We start from the raw sequence: 16,022 nt of genomic DNA, 5'->3' as shown, positions 1-16,022 counted from the left end.
AGTTCAGGTCTGATTCTTTAGGTCAGGTGTGCGGTCTAAAAGTCTGCATTTCCGACTAGCTCGCCAGTGACGTCCATGCTGCTAGTCCGCGGACCACGCTGGGTGCTGAAGTTGTAAGAAAAGACTGGATAGGCATACATGGACCAGACCACGTGGAGTGTTGTGGGCCATGTTAGGGACCGCTTTGGAGTTGGAGGAAGAAGGAATAAGGGTTTATGAATCCCACAACTTAGGGAAGAGGCTGGACATAAAGAATCAATTACTACACTCTTCAGGGTAGTACTGCACTGTCGCAGAGGAGAATGTGTGGCTCTCAAAGCATATGATGTGGTGGGGACTGCCAAGCCAGCCTGAGAGCTTAGGGAAGGCTTCTCTGGGAGGCTGACGCTCAGGCTGAAATCGAAGGCTGGGCCGGAGTTACACAGAAACATGAAATTTCTGGAGTGAAGGAGAGAAAGGAATCAAAGATGAAAGCCACTATCTGGAGGCCCTGGGTTCTGCCTCTCAGGGAGATGATTTGGAGGAGAAATCAAGCGTTGTGTTCTAGCCATGATTTTTGAGACAAGCAAAAAGAGGTATGGGACAGGTCATTGGAAGTGGAGTCTGGGGCTCAGAGGAAGGATCTGGATGTGATTTTGAGAGCCACTCACCTATGGAGGTGATCTGAAGCCTTGGAGCCTGAGGAAGTCATCTGGTTTCAGGGTGAGGGGCAAAATATGGCAAAAGAAGAGGGCTAAGAAGGAGACTAGGGGCACCCCATCCTTGGATGTTAGGAAAAGGTGTCAGCAAGAGACAGAGCAGACTGATGAGGTAGGGCGGGGAGAGGTAGGTGTCCTTTTCCAGCAGCCTCCAGAAGAAGGTGTTTCAAAACAGGGAGAGTTGGTCAGCTGTCTCACATGTGGTTGAGACATTCACTGAGATGAGGAAAGAGAATTGACTCTTCTGACTCTGCAAGTGTTTGGTCACTGGTGACCTTGATAAGAGCTGTTTTCATTAGAGCGTTCAGGAAAATAATTATCGAGAGGTATTTTAAGTTGAGCTATCTTCAAGGTAACCCCTAGGGGGCAGTATTAGCCTTGGAACTGACTAGCGACCTTTTTCAGTGCGGATACAAACTTGTATACGCTGTGGATGGGATCCCACTGTATGTTACCTTGAAATTTGCTATTACCCTGAATAGTCAAAACACATCCGAGTAGCTTTTGTTTTTAGTAGCTACACAGTTCGTATTGCAACTCAGCCATAGTATATATGGACAATCCCATATTTGCTCATGATTGCCGGGTTTGTTAGTTTCTTTTCTTTCTCCTTCTATTTTCTATTTCTGTCTTTCTCACTTTCTTCTACCTTCCTTCCTACCCAGCTTTATTAAGATAATAAGTGACAGAAAATAAATCTCAGGTAAAGTACGAAATTTCATGTTTTGACATATGTTTCCACCCATGAAACCATCACCACAATTAAGATAGTGAATGTATCCATCACTCCCAAAAGGTGTCTTTTTTTCTTTTCTTTTTTAAGATTTTATTTATTTAGGGGCACCTGGGTGGCTCATTTGGTTTAGCGGCTGCCTTCGGCTCAGGCCATGATCTCAGGGTTCAAGTCATGATCTCAGGGTCCTGTGATCAAGCCTCATATTGAGATCCCTACTCAGTGGGGAGACTGCTTCTCTGTTTCCCTCTGCCTTCTGCTCTGCCTTGTTGTGCTCTCTCTCAATCTCTCTGTCAAATAAGTAAATAAAATCTTAAAAAAGAAAAAGGACCAAACTCCTAGCATGGCCCACAGGGTCCTGCATGGCCTGGCCCTTCCTATTAAATTAAAAAAAAAAAAAGATTTTATTTATTTGAGAGACAGAGACAGAGCATGAGGAGGGAGGAGGAGCAGAGAGAGAGAGAGAGAGAGCAAGAGGGAGAAGCAGACTCCCTGCTGAGCAGAGAGCCCAATGACAACATGGGGCTTGATCTCAGGACCCTGAGGTCACAACTTGAACCCTGAGATCATGGCCTGAGCCAAAGGCAGAGGCTTCTCCGACTGAGCCACTCAGATGCTCCAGCACCCCGCAAAAGTTTCTTCATGCTTCTTTGTAGTCAGTTTCCTGCCCCTGCCCCCAGCCCCTGGCACCAACTGATCTGTTTTTAGATCCTATAGCCCTTATATTTTTCAGAAAGTCCTATGGACAGAATCATACGTTATGTACAGTCTTTTGACTTTAGCTTCTTTAGCTCAGCTCACTCAGTTTGAGACTTGTCTGTGTTGTGTCTATCAGTTGTTTCCTTCATTCTATCACTAAGTTGTATCCCATTGTGTGGATGGACCACAGTTTGTTTATCCTCGCCCCTGTTGATGGCCATGTGGGTTGTTTCCAGTTTGGGGCAAGTTATGAGTAGAGCTACTCGCAACCGTCTCATTATTATCTTTGTGTGGATGTACTTTTTCATCTATTGTGTCTTCTTTCTTTCTTTCTTTGATTTTATTTATTTATTTGACACAGAGAGAGAGAGAACACAAGCAGGGGCAATGGGAGAGGGAGAAGCAGGCTCCCCGCTGAGGAAGGAGCCTGAGCGGGGATCGATCCCAGGACCCTAGCATCAGGACCTGAGCCAAAGGCAGACGCTTACCCAACTGAACCACCCAGGCACCCCTGTGTTTTATTTCTATACTAAAATATGTGATCCCTCCGGGTTTTAGTTTTTGTCTCTTGTCTGAAGTAGGGCTTAGGCTCTGTCTGGGAAAATTGACAAGGCAAATAACACCTTTCTGCGAAGTTACAGCACCGCCTTCAACCTGCGTCACATTCTCATGCGTTCTTGAATTTGTTTCTGGATTTCCCCTGGATGTTTTCTCTGATCTCATGTCACGTTGTTTTGATGACAGTGCATATCGTAAGGCAGGTCTCTTACCTTCTTATTTCTGATTCTTGGCCTGCGAGGTTGTTGAGGGTATACACTGACCTCCATGACCAGCTGCTGGCCTCAAGAGAACGCTACTGCCTGTCCTGGCCCTGGTGCGAGGAGCAGAGTTGGGGAGATAATAATATCCATGGTGATGGTGGTCGGATCACTAGAGGTTGCCTGGGGAGAGTGAGAGGAGATGAGAGCCTGTGAATGGCCTTGAGGAGCTCTGCATCGTGTGGTTTCTTTCTAACAGTGGCTGCGTGCTAACTGGCATTCTCCCCAGAGCAGGATGGAAGCCTTCCGAGGGCGAGGGTCTGCCCTGCCATATTCTTTTTGGCTTTAATTGGGTCTGCAGCTTCCTGACACAAGGCTTGGTGCTTGGCAGCAGTACTCGGTTGCTGTGGAGAAGGGGGCCTGGCTGACCATCTCGCTCCCCGCCCCTCATTCCCTGTGTCAGCTTGGATGTGTCACTTCTCCTTTCCACGTGCTGGGCCTGTGAACAGGGACATTGGGCTAATTCCACACTCTGGGCCCTGTGAACAGGGACATTGGGCGGACTTCTGATTCAGATCCCCGCCTGCCCGGAGCCTCTGAGTCAGTGGGAAGAGGCTGGGTAGCTGTGAACCGCCTGGACAGTTGTGGTTAAGATTAAGGGTCTGCCACTTCCTGGGCTTGACCTTGGGCACATCACTTAATCTGTCAAGCTTCTCGAATATCCTCAGAGAAGCAAGGATGACTCTGGCCCTGGCCTCATGGGTTGGGACTAGAAGTGATGGTGTGTTGTTGTGTTTGTTTTTTTTTTTTTTTAAGATTTTATTTATTTATTTGACAGACAGAGATCACAAGTAGGAAGAGAGGCAGGCGGAGAGCGAGGAGGAAGCAGGCTTCCCGCAGAGCAGAGAGCCCGATGTGGGGCTCGATCCCAGGACCCTGAGATCATGACCTGAGCCGAAGGCAGAGGCTTTAACCCACTGATCCACCCAGGTGCCCCTTTGTTGTTTTTTGCATAGAGCTTGGCAGGCAGGTAAACGTCAGCTGGAAGGAGCCCAGGGCTAGCATTTTGGTGAGAGGGCTTGGCTTCATGTCCACAGGAACCTGCGCGTCTGTAACAAATGTAACAAGATCGACTTCTTTTAAGTAGCAAATAGAAGGTGCCCCTTTCAGCCTGTTCCTCTCCCTGGAAGTAACTCAGTTGCATTTTGTCGAAGTTGTTATTTCATTTCACTTGGTGGGGCTGACAGTTGGAGCCCCACAGGTGGGTCCCTGCCCTGTGGCAGATGAAGTGACAGTTGAGGGCGGGCCAAGGGAGCAATGTCTGTGACCGGCCTGTCCCTGGCTGGTTCAGGCAGTGTGTGGGTGGGTGTTACTTAACTCCCCCCACCCTGACCCCCGCAACCCCCTGGGGGAACTAGACTTCTCTGCAGTTTTCGACTTAGGATGTCCAATGTCCATTCTGCTTTCAACATTTTATTGTAAGAAACGGGCCCTGATATAGTTCTGCTTCTGGAAGTTTTGCTATGTACCTACTTGCACAGATATACAAAGGCACACGGCTCCAAGGGTATCCCCTGGAGCTGTGTGTTTTTTGTTTTTTTAAAGATTTTATTTATTTATTTGAGAGAGAGAGATTGAGAGAACAAGTGGGAGGAGGGGCAGAGGGAGAAGCAGACTCCCTGCAGAGCGGGGAGCCCAATGTGGAACTCCATCCCAGGGCCCTGGGATCATGACCTGAGCCAAAGGCGGGGCTCGATCCCAGGACCTGAGGACCATGCTGTGAGCTGAAGGCAGATCCTTAACCGACTGAGCCACCCAGGCACCCTGAAGTTGTGCTGGAAAGAGGGAAGGATTGGAAAAGATTTCACCGGACCCCAGCCAGGAGCCAAGCTCCATGGCCATTATAAAGAAGGGCGGTCCTACTTGTGGGTACGTATCCAATTTATCCTACAAACATATTTGTACACGTAGGTAATGAACACATAGAGGCATTTCCCGCGGCAATGTTTGAGGACAGCAAAATTGTTGGAAGCAATGCAGACAATCCTCAGTAGGTAGCTGGCTAGTTAGATGGACAGTGGGACGGGCGGGGCCTCTGTAGCTGGGCAAGAGCCAGAAGCTCCCCTGAGAGCTGATGGGCAGATCTCCAGGTGTAACAGGCGGCAACAGCCAAGTGCAAAGTGAACCTTTGGGGCTGTGGGAAATGCTTCTATCTTGATGGTGGTGGTGGGTTTGTGGCTATGTGCCTGTGTTAGAACTCAAGGAACTGAGTTTAAATGTGTCAATGACACGGCCATACCACCGGTTTGAACACAAATAAGCAAGGCGCAGATCCATGGGAGAGGGGAGAAAACAAGTTCACGTACGCTCTTCTTTGAACAGAGAAACCCTGGAAGGAAACAAGGCATTTACAAAGAGTTTTTTTTTTTTTTTTCCTTCCAGGAGAAGGGGACAGAAGAACAGGGAGGGGAGCAGATAGTTCCTTTTTCTATAAACCTTAGTTGTTGTTTTGTTTTGTTTTTTTTTTTTTTTTTATCCCCATGATGGCATTACCAATTCCATACAGAGATGAGCAAAAGGGAATGTTCTGTTATGGACATGTTATGTTGTTGTGAGCAGGAGCGTGCGTCCAGCTCTGTTGTGTCTGTCGTGTTGTCTTATGCAGGAGGAAGGCTTGCTTGGCATGGTAACCCTGCTTTCTGTTTGGTCTTTCCTTAAAATCTCATCCATGCCTCAGGCCAGCTGAGATGGAGGCCCAGAGCAGCGAGTGGGAGGGTCTCCAACCCTCTGGGACGCAGGTGATGGGACATGCCAGTGAAGGGAGGAAAGAGACGCTCAGGGCATACGTTCAGCCAATGCAACTGTTCTTTTATTGAATATTCGGCAGTGACAGAAAGATGCTCGATTCAGGAGAAGGCTTTCCCTCCCTGCCCCCCACGCCCAGAGCTTGGGTTGCACAAGCCCGGCTACGGGGCTGCAGCGCTCCAGCTGGTACACGTGTCCCTGTGTTTTCCACATACGTGGACGTCTTTGTCACAAGGGCCACCAGGGACCACAGCTCCTTGTCTGTGGTTCTACTCCTGCTCCACTGCAGCCCGGCAGGCCTGTGAGAAAGCCTGCCCCTGGGCATGGGTCCCAGCAGAGCCCACCCACCCCCTGGCAGGGAGGTTCCTCTGGCTCAGGCCTTAGGGTGGTGGACTCGTGGGCGCTCGGGCCTGGCTCGCCTTGGCAGTCTGGTCTTGAAGAGAGACTTGCCCGAGGCTTCGATGTAAGTGACGCTCATCTCTTTGGGGCTGATCTCCACATAGGCAAAGCCACCCAGCGAGTCCTCGGCCCCATAGTGGAAGCGCAGGTAGCCGTTGGGGACCTTGCGCTGATGCTTTTTCGAAGGGTCCATGAAGTTCCCGGCCCCGCTCAGCACGTAGCCCACGCCATTCTCATCCTGAAGGTACTGTGTGCGGAGGGCACTGGGTCAGTGGGGGGCCCCAGCCCCTTCGAGAGGTTGTCTGTGGCCCCCCTGTCCGGAGTCCAAGGTCAGGTGTGTCCCTGACCAGAGAGTCACCCTGGGCAAGGACCAGAACCCCCTGGGGTCTCGGCCTCCTTCCCTGCGGCCATGTATCGATCCTGCTTCACAGCCCGAGAACTGAGTAAGCAATTGGCCACTGGTGGCTAGTATGCTGACTGTTAGTAACTTCAGGCTGTTTCCCTGGTTAGACAGCATACAGCTTGAGGGACATTTGGGAGACCCCCCCCACCTCCCCTGCAGACCACTCACCTGCAGGTTGTGGTCATGGCCACACAGGTAGGCGGTGACCTTGTATGTGGCCAGCAGAGGCATCAGCTGCTTGACCAGACAGCGGGTGGGCCCGTGCTCGGCAATGGACCACACGGGGTAGTGGCCGGCCACCAGCACGTAGTCCTCCTCGGCCGCTGCCAGCTGCTTCTTGAGCCAGGCCAGCTGTGTGCGGGCCAGCGCCGGGTCCCGGGGCCTCTCCGGCTGCCGGCTGAGGAAGTCGTCTGAGTTGCCACACAGCGTCACCGTGTCCAGCATGAAGATGGCCACGGACACGTTGGACCGTGGGACTTTGAAGCGCAGACGGTAGTAAGGACTGGGGAAATTCCTGCGGGGGAGACGGAGGCAGGGGGTACGTGTCTTGAGCAGAGGAGCCCCAGGTTCAGCGCAGGCCTGGGGGCCTCTCTGTCCACTGGGGCGAGGCAGGGCAGAGCGGGTGGGGCAGGCTCACCAACGCTGAGAGATCCTGGAATAGGCTATCTGTGCCGAGACGTTCCCCAAGTGGTCGTGGTTGCCAGCCAGCACGTACCAGGGCACATTACGGAGGGAAGAGGCCGAGAACACATCCTCGAAGGTCTCCTGCAGCCCACAGAAGGGACACCCGCCCCCCACACCCCAGGGTCAGGCAGCTCCCCAGATGCTCCCACCAAGTTGGGGGCTGGGGACATGGAGTGCTCTAGGTACCCACAAATGTCAGCTTCCCCCACCCTCTCCAGAGTCCACAGGTCAAGTGGCTTTTCCACGTGTGTCCCCCACCCCACTCTAAGGGGCACACACCTGAAACCTCTTGTCATTGGCATCCTGCACCCCACTGAAGTAGAAATTGTCCCCCAGGGACAGGATGAAGTCTGCACCGAGAATCTGCACAGTCCTGGCAATCTCCTTGGCATTGGCCATTTCCCTGGCAGTGTGGAATGGGGCATTGGGGACTCCTCCCCAGTCACCCAGGGCCACAAAGCGCAGGACGGGGTTGGCTCCATCAGCCAGGGGGAGCACCAGCCAGGCTTGCAGGATGAGCAGCACAGTCTGTGTGTCCATCTGGGAGGAGGAGAGATGAGTCCTGTGCTGAGGCATGGGCAGTGGGCCTTCAGGACCCCTGCTCAGAGACAGGGAGACAGCTCCCTGCAGGGCTGGCCCAGGGGGAAGCCCTGGGTGTGGCCCTTGTTCCCAGGACTTCAGGCAGGAGGATCAGAGGGTAGGCAGGGTCCAGGGTCAGGGAAGGGTGGCTGTGCTGGCCCCTTTTGGTTGCCCTCATCCCACACCCAGCACTCACCCTGGGGGAGGCACAAGGCAGTCAGCCGGGGGCTCAGAGGCAGGTGAGCTCCTGGGCAGAACTGGTGGGTCACCGAGCCTTTATTCCCTGGGGCGGAATTGGATCATTAGTGAGGATGATGCAGTTTCTCCGCAGACTGTTCCAGAAGCCCTCCCCTTGGGTCATGTGAGCTTTGGAGTTCCCCAGTGCTGGACACGGGATTCAGGTGGGGGTCTGGCCCCCGAGTGAGTGCAGCCTCTGTGTTTGCCCACATGAGCTTGTTTGTGTAATGGGCCCAAGGCTCCCCGTTATCTGTGTGTGTGCCGTGTCTGTGGCTGTATATCTGTGTGCCCCAGCCAGACCCATCTTGTGTGTCCATGCACTCCCAGGACGTGTTTGCCTGTGTCTGGGTGTGTCTGCGCTGTTTTCTGTGTGTAGCCAAGCGTGCCTGCCTGGGTCACAAGTCTGCGTGTGCCCGGGAGTCCTTTGTCCCTGTAGATGTGTACGCAGAGCCTAGCAAGGCCCGTGTGGCGTGTGGGTGACCTTTGCCTGGGATCTAAAGTGGAACTGCGTGGGCCATCGATTTGTGACCCTGCACTGTGGACTGACTTGTGTTGTGGGTCTATGTTGTGTCTCACATGAGTTGTGGGTTTGACAACAACTGGGTTTGAGTCCCAGGGTCACCTCCCTCCCCCAAACACCAGGGTCTCCCTTTTCCAGGAAGTCCTGCCCACATCTTCGCCTCCTCCCCACCCCCCATTCGCCACAGGAGGAACCTAGGCGGGGGCAGCTGGTGACACACCACGTGACCACTGATTTTTGACCCTCACATACACAGCAGCTGCTTGCAGGCCTCTCAGTGCCGGCTGCCCCAAGAGTAGGCAGGTGGGTGCTTGGGCAGTGCCCCCCACCTCCCTGTACCGGTGCCCTGTCTGACCTGCCCCTCACCAACCTGCCTTCCTCCTTCCGCTCTGACTTGTCCCCTGCACACTCACGATGGGCCAATTGGGGGGGGCCCTCTTTTCAACACGGAGGTCACTGGCTCAGGGAGGTGAGGTGACCTGCCCCAGGTCAGCCAGCAGAGGCTGGCTGTTTGTGCTTCCCGCCCCCGCAGCCCGGACAAACAGGAAGTGGGTCACCCGGGCAGGCGGAGCACCCCCCCTCCCGCCCCCGGGCCCCAGCGGCGTTCACACCCGCGGGGCCGTCTCACCTACCCTCTGCGGCGGGAGTAGCAGTAGGCCTGGCGGCAGGGGTGCGGGGCGCTCGCGGTGGCGGGGCGGCTCGACTTGCAGGAGGCCGTGGCCTTCCCGCCAGGTCCAAGGGTCCCCGGGCAGGCCCAGGTGATCCCCCGCGGGGAGGGCAGGCGCCTGGGCCTCCGGGCCCTCGGCCGCCGCGCCTCCGAATCCGGCTGAGCCGCCGAGCGCTGCCACGCCTCCTTTGGGGCGCAGGCGGCACATCTGTAGAATGGGGTTCAGCAGCCCAAGGGGAGGCTCAGGCCCGCCGACTGGGCTACAGCTGGGGCCAGCGACGGGGCTTAGACACCAGAGTTCTTCCCTCTGCCCCCACGCAGGCCGAGTCGCCCGCCCCCTTCCTTCACACCTGGGGCGCCCACAGCCCGCGGTGGCTGGGTAGGGCTTCACTCTGGGCCTGGCCACCCTCTAGTGAGGAAGTATGTCGTCTTCAACCTCAGCTTCCTGGTCTTTAAAATGGGTGTGAGGGCAGACAAGTCAAATCTTCCCTAGAAAGAATGCCAAGTAAGTGTAAGTGGAAAGGGCCCTTCCAGGAGCTGGAGTTAACCCTTCCAGCCTCCTTTTGCGTGTGGTCTAGAGTCAAAGGAGTTAGTGACTTTCATCCAAAGAATAAAGTATGGGAAAGCAAAAGACAGGAACCTTCCCAGGGGAGACACCTGGCAGACACCCTCTTAACGAATCGGTCCAGGCTAACAGCCCTGGGGATAAGTCTCACTGACATCATGTCATGAGAAGGACACCTTGCCTCTGTGGGTTTCTCCCCAGGAACCTGTAACCACAAGTGGAGGGTGAGAAAAATAACACCCAGGAAACACCCAAATTGAGTGATATTCTACAGAATACCTGACCCGTATTTGCAAAAATGCGCCAGTCCTGGAGAAGAAAAGTTAGAGGAGTGGCCACAGATTATAGCAGACCCAGGAGACATGAGGACAAAATGAAATGTGGGATCCTGGACCAAAAAAGGGCCAATTGTGGAAAAACTGGTAACATCCAAATAAAGCCTGAATTTCAGTGGAGTACCCTGCACCACCTTTTGCCACTTTTCTGGAAATCTAAAAATATCCTAAAATTAAAAAAAAAAAAAAAAAAAAAAAGGTTTTTCTTTGAGAAAGGGGACTGATCCAAGAAACCTAAAATTTTATTCAGCACATATTGAACACCCACTGTATGCCCAGTACTGGCTGATCCAGCAGTGAACAAGACAGACAGGAAAACCTGCTCTGTTGGGGCAGGGAAATTATACTCTAGCTGTTAATTACTTACCTTTCTTTGGGGATGGGGTGGGGCATTCTCTTTCCATTTTATATTTTATGTGCTGTTTGGATTTTGGCTTGAAAAGTATTGTTAGTCATTTTGCTAGACTTCCTCTTGACATATCTATATGTTAAAATGTAAACCCAGGAAACAAAGACCTCATTTCAGATTCAGGGCAATGGTTGTTTTCTGGGGAGATGGGCTGGGGACAAGGGGACTGGGAAGGGGGCCTCTACTTTCTCCTTACTGTTTCCATTCATACACCCACACAATATCTGAAGCATTTAGGACTAAGTGTTAATATTTGCTTCTTTATGTGGAGGGTATTGGGGTATTTTAGGGATTATCTTCTTTGCTTCCTGTGTTTTTTAATTTTTTTGAGATCCCACAAGATTATATGTATTATCTTTTTTAGTACATAGTCTTCATAAAAAGATTAGAAAATATCGAAAAACAGAAAGAAAACCATTACACTTACCTCTCATACTCCTGCCCAGAGAGTCACTATCCATTAATTTTTTTCCTGTCAATTATTCTATGCCTACATTTGTCTTCAGAAAAGTGGGAAACAATGATATATACCATTTTATAGCTTTTCCAAGTGTTAACATTTTCTATATATTTTTTTTAAATGAAAAAGTGCAGGGGCACCTGGGTGGCCCAGTTGGTTGAGTCTGACCCTCAGTTTTGGGTCAGGTCCTGATCTCAAGGTTGTGAGATGGATCTCCATGTCAGGCTCTGTGCTGAATGGAGAATCTGCTTGAGATTCTCTCTCCTTCTCCCTCTGCCCCTCCCATGTCTCTCTCTCATATAAATAAATCTTCTTAAAAAAAAAAAAAGTGCAAAAGCATGGGAACATGATAAAAATAAACCAGACTTTGTGTTGAGCATGTAAGGAAACCTGTGGATTCCTGGCTTTATCTCTCTGGTCACCTCCTGGATTCTGAATAAGCTCTTATCCTTCCATTTGCCCAGCAGAGCCCTGTTCTGCCCATTTTCGATGGAGGTGGATGAGGATTTGGCTCCCTCTTGCTTTGTGTCCCAACACCAACGTCAATCCTATGGTTGAGTTCCTCCTTTGGCTTCTGAAGGCCCTGCCCTCCCCACTTCCCCTTCCCTTGTAGTCACACTCCTGTGGCCTCTCACCCTTCCTGGAATAGAGCCCCATTCTGACCTCAGGGCCTTGGCTCTTGCCATTCTACTTGCCTAAAATGCCCTTCCTTCCCCCAGATACTCTGAGGCTTCTCCCCATCATATTCAAGTTCATGTAACATGTCAATAATACACCCCACCCTCACCTGACTCCCTCTTACCCTCCTCACCCTCTGGAACCCTTATCACTGCCTGGCAAACCACACAACTGCTTATCTCATTTTCTGTCTCCTCACCAGAATGATCTCTTAGGGGACACAAACTCTCTTGGCCTGGTTCACTGCTGTTTTCTTTGGCATCTGGAATCTGGAGCACAGAAGGGCCATTGCTAAGGAATTATTTGGGGAATGATGGAATAAGCAACACCCTCAGGACACACACATTCCTCCCTTCTGTCTGAGTGTCCAGACTCCTACCCCTACTCTCCTGGCTCCATCCCTTGAGTGAGTTCCACCAGCTCCCTTATAGCTTGCTTTGGCTCTAACCTGGTTGTTGTTGTTGTTGATGATGATAATCTGCCCAGGACAAGACTCTTGGAGATATTTCAATGACTCCTGATTAGATTCTGCATCTCTCTTTTGTCTGGGTCACAGTGCTCAAGTAACACCAAGGACAACTAATTCCTACCTCAGGGCCTTTGCGCTTGCTGTTCCCACTACTAGGCCACTCTCCCTCATCTTCTTGTCAATGAGTACTTGGCTTAAATGCCACCTTCTTGGACTATCCTGACCTCTTGACTCAATTAGCAGTACTCCCTACCCCCCACTCCCCAATCTCTATGTTGTCAAGCACCCCTCTCCACCTCCCCACTGGGATTTCCCATGAAAGCATGTCTGCATGGACAAGCAATGTACACTCAATGGGGACAGATGAGGATACAGTATTAATATGACTCTGACAAGTGTAGGTCAGTGAAGGGCTCTGTGTACCAGTGAGGATAACCCCAGGTAGGAGGCAAGTAGATGGTCTCGGGATAAGGGGCTAACGGGAACACAGAAACAAGGTCCTGGAGCCATGGACTGTGGGCTTGATGTGTAGGTGAGAGGTTTGGAGAATGGGTTCCGAGGTGTGTTTTTACAAGATCAATTTGGGAAAAAACAAGACAAAAGACAGATCTGTATTTATATCCTCTATATCAGTTTTTCTCTCCTATTTAGCTGTCCATCCATTTATCCATCTCTATATTTGTCTATCTATCTATCCATCCATCACACTATGTCGTGATTTAGAACTACAAGTGTTGGTTGCCATACTCCAAGAGGAGATTCTGGAACCAACAGAAGCCCAATTAAAAGTGGTATCCCCGGACTGCCTGTGTGGCTCAGTAGGTTGAGGGTCTGACTTTTGGTTTTGGCTCAAGTCTTGACCTCAGGGTCAGGAGATAGAGCCCCAAGGTGCGCTCCCTGCACAGCGGCGGGGCGGGGGGGGTGTGTGTCTGCTTCTCCTTCTCCCTCTGCCCCTCCTCTGCTCTCTCTCTCTTGGGCTCTCTCTCTCTCTCAAATAGATAAATAAATAAATATTTTTAAAAGATTTTATTTACTTGTCAGAGAGAGAGGGAGAGAGAGCACAAGCAGGGGGAGGGGCAGAGAGACAAAGCAGACTCCCTGCTGAGCAGGCAGCCCAACGTGGAACTCAGTCCCAGGACCCTGGGATCATGACCCGAGCGGAAGGCAGAGGCCCAACCAACTGAGCCACCCAGGCGCCCCAGTAAATAGATCTTTAAAAAAAAAAAAAAGTGGTCTCCTGGGGGAGGATTGCTATGGGAAATTATTACTTCCTACTTTATCTATTTCTTTATTGCATTCGTCTTTAAAGATTATAAGCTGGTGATATGTGGGTGATCGGGGAAACAATATTTACCTATATAATCATTCTGATGACATCATGGATGATTGGGTGAAGGCGCAGATGATTGGGGTGAATGAGGGTGAACCTACAGTGAGCAGAGCCCCCCTCCCCGGCCCCAGGGGGCTGGCGCGATGGAGTCAGCGCTCCAGGTCGGCTATCGAAAGTAGTTGGCCCTGGGGGCTCTGTGGCCATCGGCCTGGCTTCCGACGCCGGCGCCTCGGCTGTTATTTAGCTGTGTGACTGGGGGCCGGTGACTTTACCTCTCTGTGCCTTCGTCCTGCGTCTCTGACGCAGACGATATCAGGGTGTTCGCTGCAGGGTGTTGTGTGCATCAAAAGACCTCACGCGGGTGAAGACGCCCAACCGCACCTCGCAACTGTCCAGCCCTTGAAATAAGCACTTACCACAGTTCATTGTCATCACGGGAAAGGGTGTCATTAGTACAGACCAGGGCAGGGGTAATTTGGATAAACTGAACATGTGTAAGAGGCAGAAATGGTAGGTTGGGGACCAACTCATCCCAATTTGCTTGGGCTTTCCCTGATTTTAGTACCGAACGACCCGCAGCCCGGGAGCCCTCAGTCTTGGGTAAAACCGGAGGGCAGCTGGTCACCCTGAGATAAATCTCGGGACCCGCTGGTGAGAGGGAGAAAGCTCTGACAGCTCCCAGCTTTGGGGCCTGGTGAGAGAGAAGCGCAAGGAAGAGCCTCGGGGAGAGAAACCATTTTGGGGGGAAGGGGACACACCCAAGTGCGGCTGTTTTGAGCTGAGATGCTTCTTGCCTGTCTTGGCGAGAGAAGACAAGTTTTCCGGTGGAAGCTCAGTTCAGGGGTCCCCACATTTTGTTCTGAAATATTTCGAACATACAGCAAAGTTAAAAGAATTCTACAACTGTCGGGCGAATACCCACACAGTCCTACATATTGTAATGAACATGTGAATGTATTCCAGTATCTGATTCCTACCCATTCGTCCATCTTACTTTTTCTTCTTCTTCTTCTTCTTCTTCTTCTTTTTTTTTTTTTAAGAGAGAGGGTGAGAGTTCATGTGGTGGGGGTGGGGGGAGCAGAGGGCGAGGGAGAGAATCCCAAGCAGACTCCCTGCTCAGCACGGAGCCCAGTGTGGGGCTCAGTCTCCCAACCCTGAGATCATGACCTCGGCCACAGCTACTTAACCAACTGAGCCACCCAGGGGCCCCACTCTTACTCATTTTATTTTTTTAAAAATTTTTAAAAAAGATTTTATTTATTTATTTGACACAGAGAGAGAGATCACAAGTAGGCAGAGAGGCAGGCAGAGGGTGAAAGGGGGGAAGCAGGCTCCCTGCTGAGCAGAGATCCCAATGCGGGGCTTGATCCCAGGACCCCGGGGATCATGACCTGAACCGAAGGCAGAAGCTTAACCCACTGAGCCACCCAGGCGCCCCTCTTTACTCATTTTAAAATGTCACAAACACCTGCACACTTTCCTCCCAGTACTTCAGTGCCTATACTATCAACCAGAGTTCAATAGCTGTTTATAGCTCTTTTCTTTGATGTAAAATTTGCATACAATGATGGGGACAAATGTGTACACTTCCTGAGTTCTCGTAAACCTCAGCTAGAGCCATGGAAGAAAGAACTTATTCACTCCCAGTGACACTCAAACCAAACAAACAAAATTACCAGAGGCCACCCCGGCTTTGCCACTTTATAATAAGCTCTGTAACCTGGAGCAGATGACTTTCCCTTTCTGGGCCTCAGCTTCTCATCTCTAAAATGGGCTAGTAAGGGTACTATCTGAGATCAGACACAGTTATTGTGGATATTAAACTACTTAATTTACATAGAAATACTGGGGAGGGCCTGGCCCCTAGCAAGTGCCTTAAGAACACTCACTTTTGGGGCGCCTGGGTGGCTCAGTGGGTTAAGCCTCCACCTTCGGCTCAGGTCATGATCTCAGGGTCCTGGGATCAAGCCCCACATCGGGCTCTCTGCTCAGCAGGGAGCCTGCTTCCCCCTCTCGCCCTCTGCCTGCCTCTCTGCCTACTTGTGATCTCTCTCTCTGTCAAATAAATAAATAAAATCTTAAAAAAAAAAAAAGAACACTCACTTTTAACATTAGCCCATTGGAACAGTCAAAGGAACTAGAGTTGGTGGAAGAAGAAATAATGGGGTCAGGATGTTCCTGAAAAATGTCAAAGAGAGAGAAGGAAGCCGTGAGCTAAATCCCGACCCCCACCACCACGGAAAATCAGCAGGTGAGGGCTCCATTCCCCTACGGGCAACTAGAAGGATCCAGCACATTCAGAATGATGGAAATGACCAGAGAAGGCCCTGATTTCTCAGGCATTTGCCATTCATCACACGCGCTGCAAAAGATCTCATTTATTTTAATCATGAGCACATGCTTTTGTACTTTCAATTTCAGTTTAATTTGAAAAACACAGGCAAGATTCTGACACCTGTTACAATGCGGATGAACCTTGAGGACATCCTGCTGGGTGAAATAAACCAGTTACAAAAGGTCTGTATGATTCCACTCATAGGAAGTTCCTAGGGCCCTCAAATCCATAGAGATGGAAAGTAGAGGGGTGGGTGCTG

At 51.2% G+C, this 16,022-nt stretch overlaps 1 protein-coding gene across 3 annotated transcripts; it reads right to left on the bottom strand.

Annotated features, from left to right (window-relative positions):
• Nucleotides 1-5,739: 5,739 nt before the first annotated feature.
• Nucleotides 5,740-9,490, bottom strand: ACP5 (acid phosphatase 5, tartrate resistant). 3 transcript variants are annotated; one of them, XM_047701562.1, is made up of 6 exons: nt 9,148-9,490; nt 7,955-8,041; nt 7,459-7,719; nt 7,133-7,260; nt 6,664-7,009; nt 5,740-6,339 (listed from the first exon to the last, which is right to left on the bottom strand). In XM_047701562.1, the coding sequence occupies exons 3-6, from the start codon at nt 7,717-7,719 to the stop codon at nt 6,067-6,069; spliced, it is 1,008 nt and encodes a 335-aa protein (XP_047557518.1). In that variant the 5' UTR covers nt 7,955-8,041; nt 9,148-9,490; the 3' UTR covers nt 5,740-6,066. The 3 variants fall into 3 exon arrangements, with proteins under 3 accessions (XP_047557518.1, XP_047557523.1, XP_047557529.1); XM_047701567.1 differs by lacking the exon at nt 9,148-9,490 and adding an exon at nt 8,929-9,057; XM_047701573.1 differs by lacking the exon at nt 9,148-9,490 and adding an exon at nt 8,882-9,038.
• Between the last annotated feature and the right edge of the window lie 6,532 nt (nt 9,491-16,022).

The sequence above is a fragment of the Lutra lutra genome, chromosome 1, assembly GCF_902655055.1.
Source record: "Lutra lutra chromosome 1, mLutLut1.2, whole genome shotgun sequence".
In the NCBI taxonomy this organism is placed as follows: Eukaryota; Metazoa; Chordata; class Mammalia; order Carnivora; family Mustelidae; genus Lutra; species Lutra lutra.
The sequence above is the reverse complement of the archived record's forward strand: the minus strand, read 5'-3'. Positions and strand labels throughout refer to the sequence as shown.

Bases quoted from the DNA above. Each gene is read 5' to 3' on its own strand.
- ACP5 (XM_047701562.1), bottom strand. From the start codon at position 7,719: ATGGACACACAGACTGTGCTGCTCATCCTGCAAGCCTGGCTGGTGCTC. The intron at 7,261-7,458 runs GTGTGTGCCCCT...TGTGGGCTGCAG, and splicing joins CCAATGACAAGAGGTTTCAG to GAGACCTTCGAGGATGTGTT. The intron at 6,340-6,663 runs GTGAGTGGTCTG...CTCCGCACACAG, and splicing joins GCCATGACCACAACCTGCAG to TACCTTCAGGATGAGAATGG.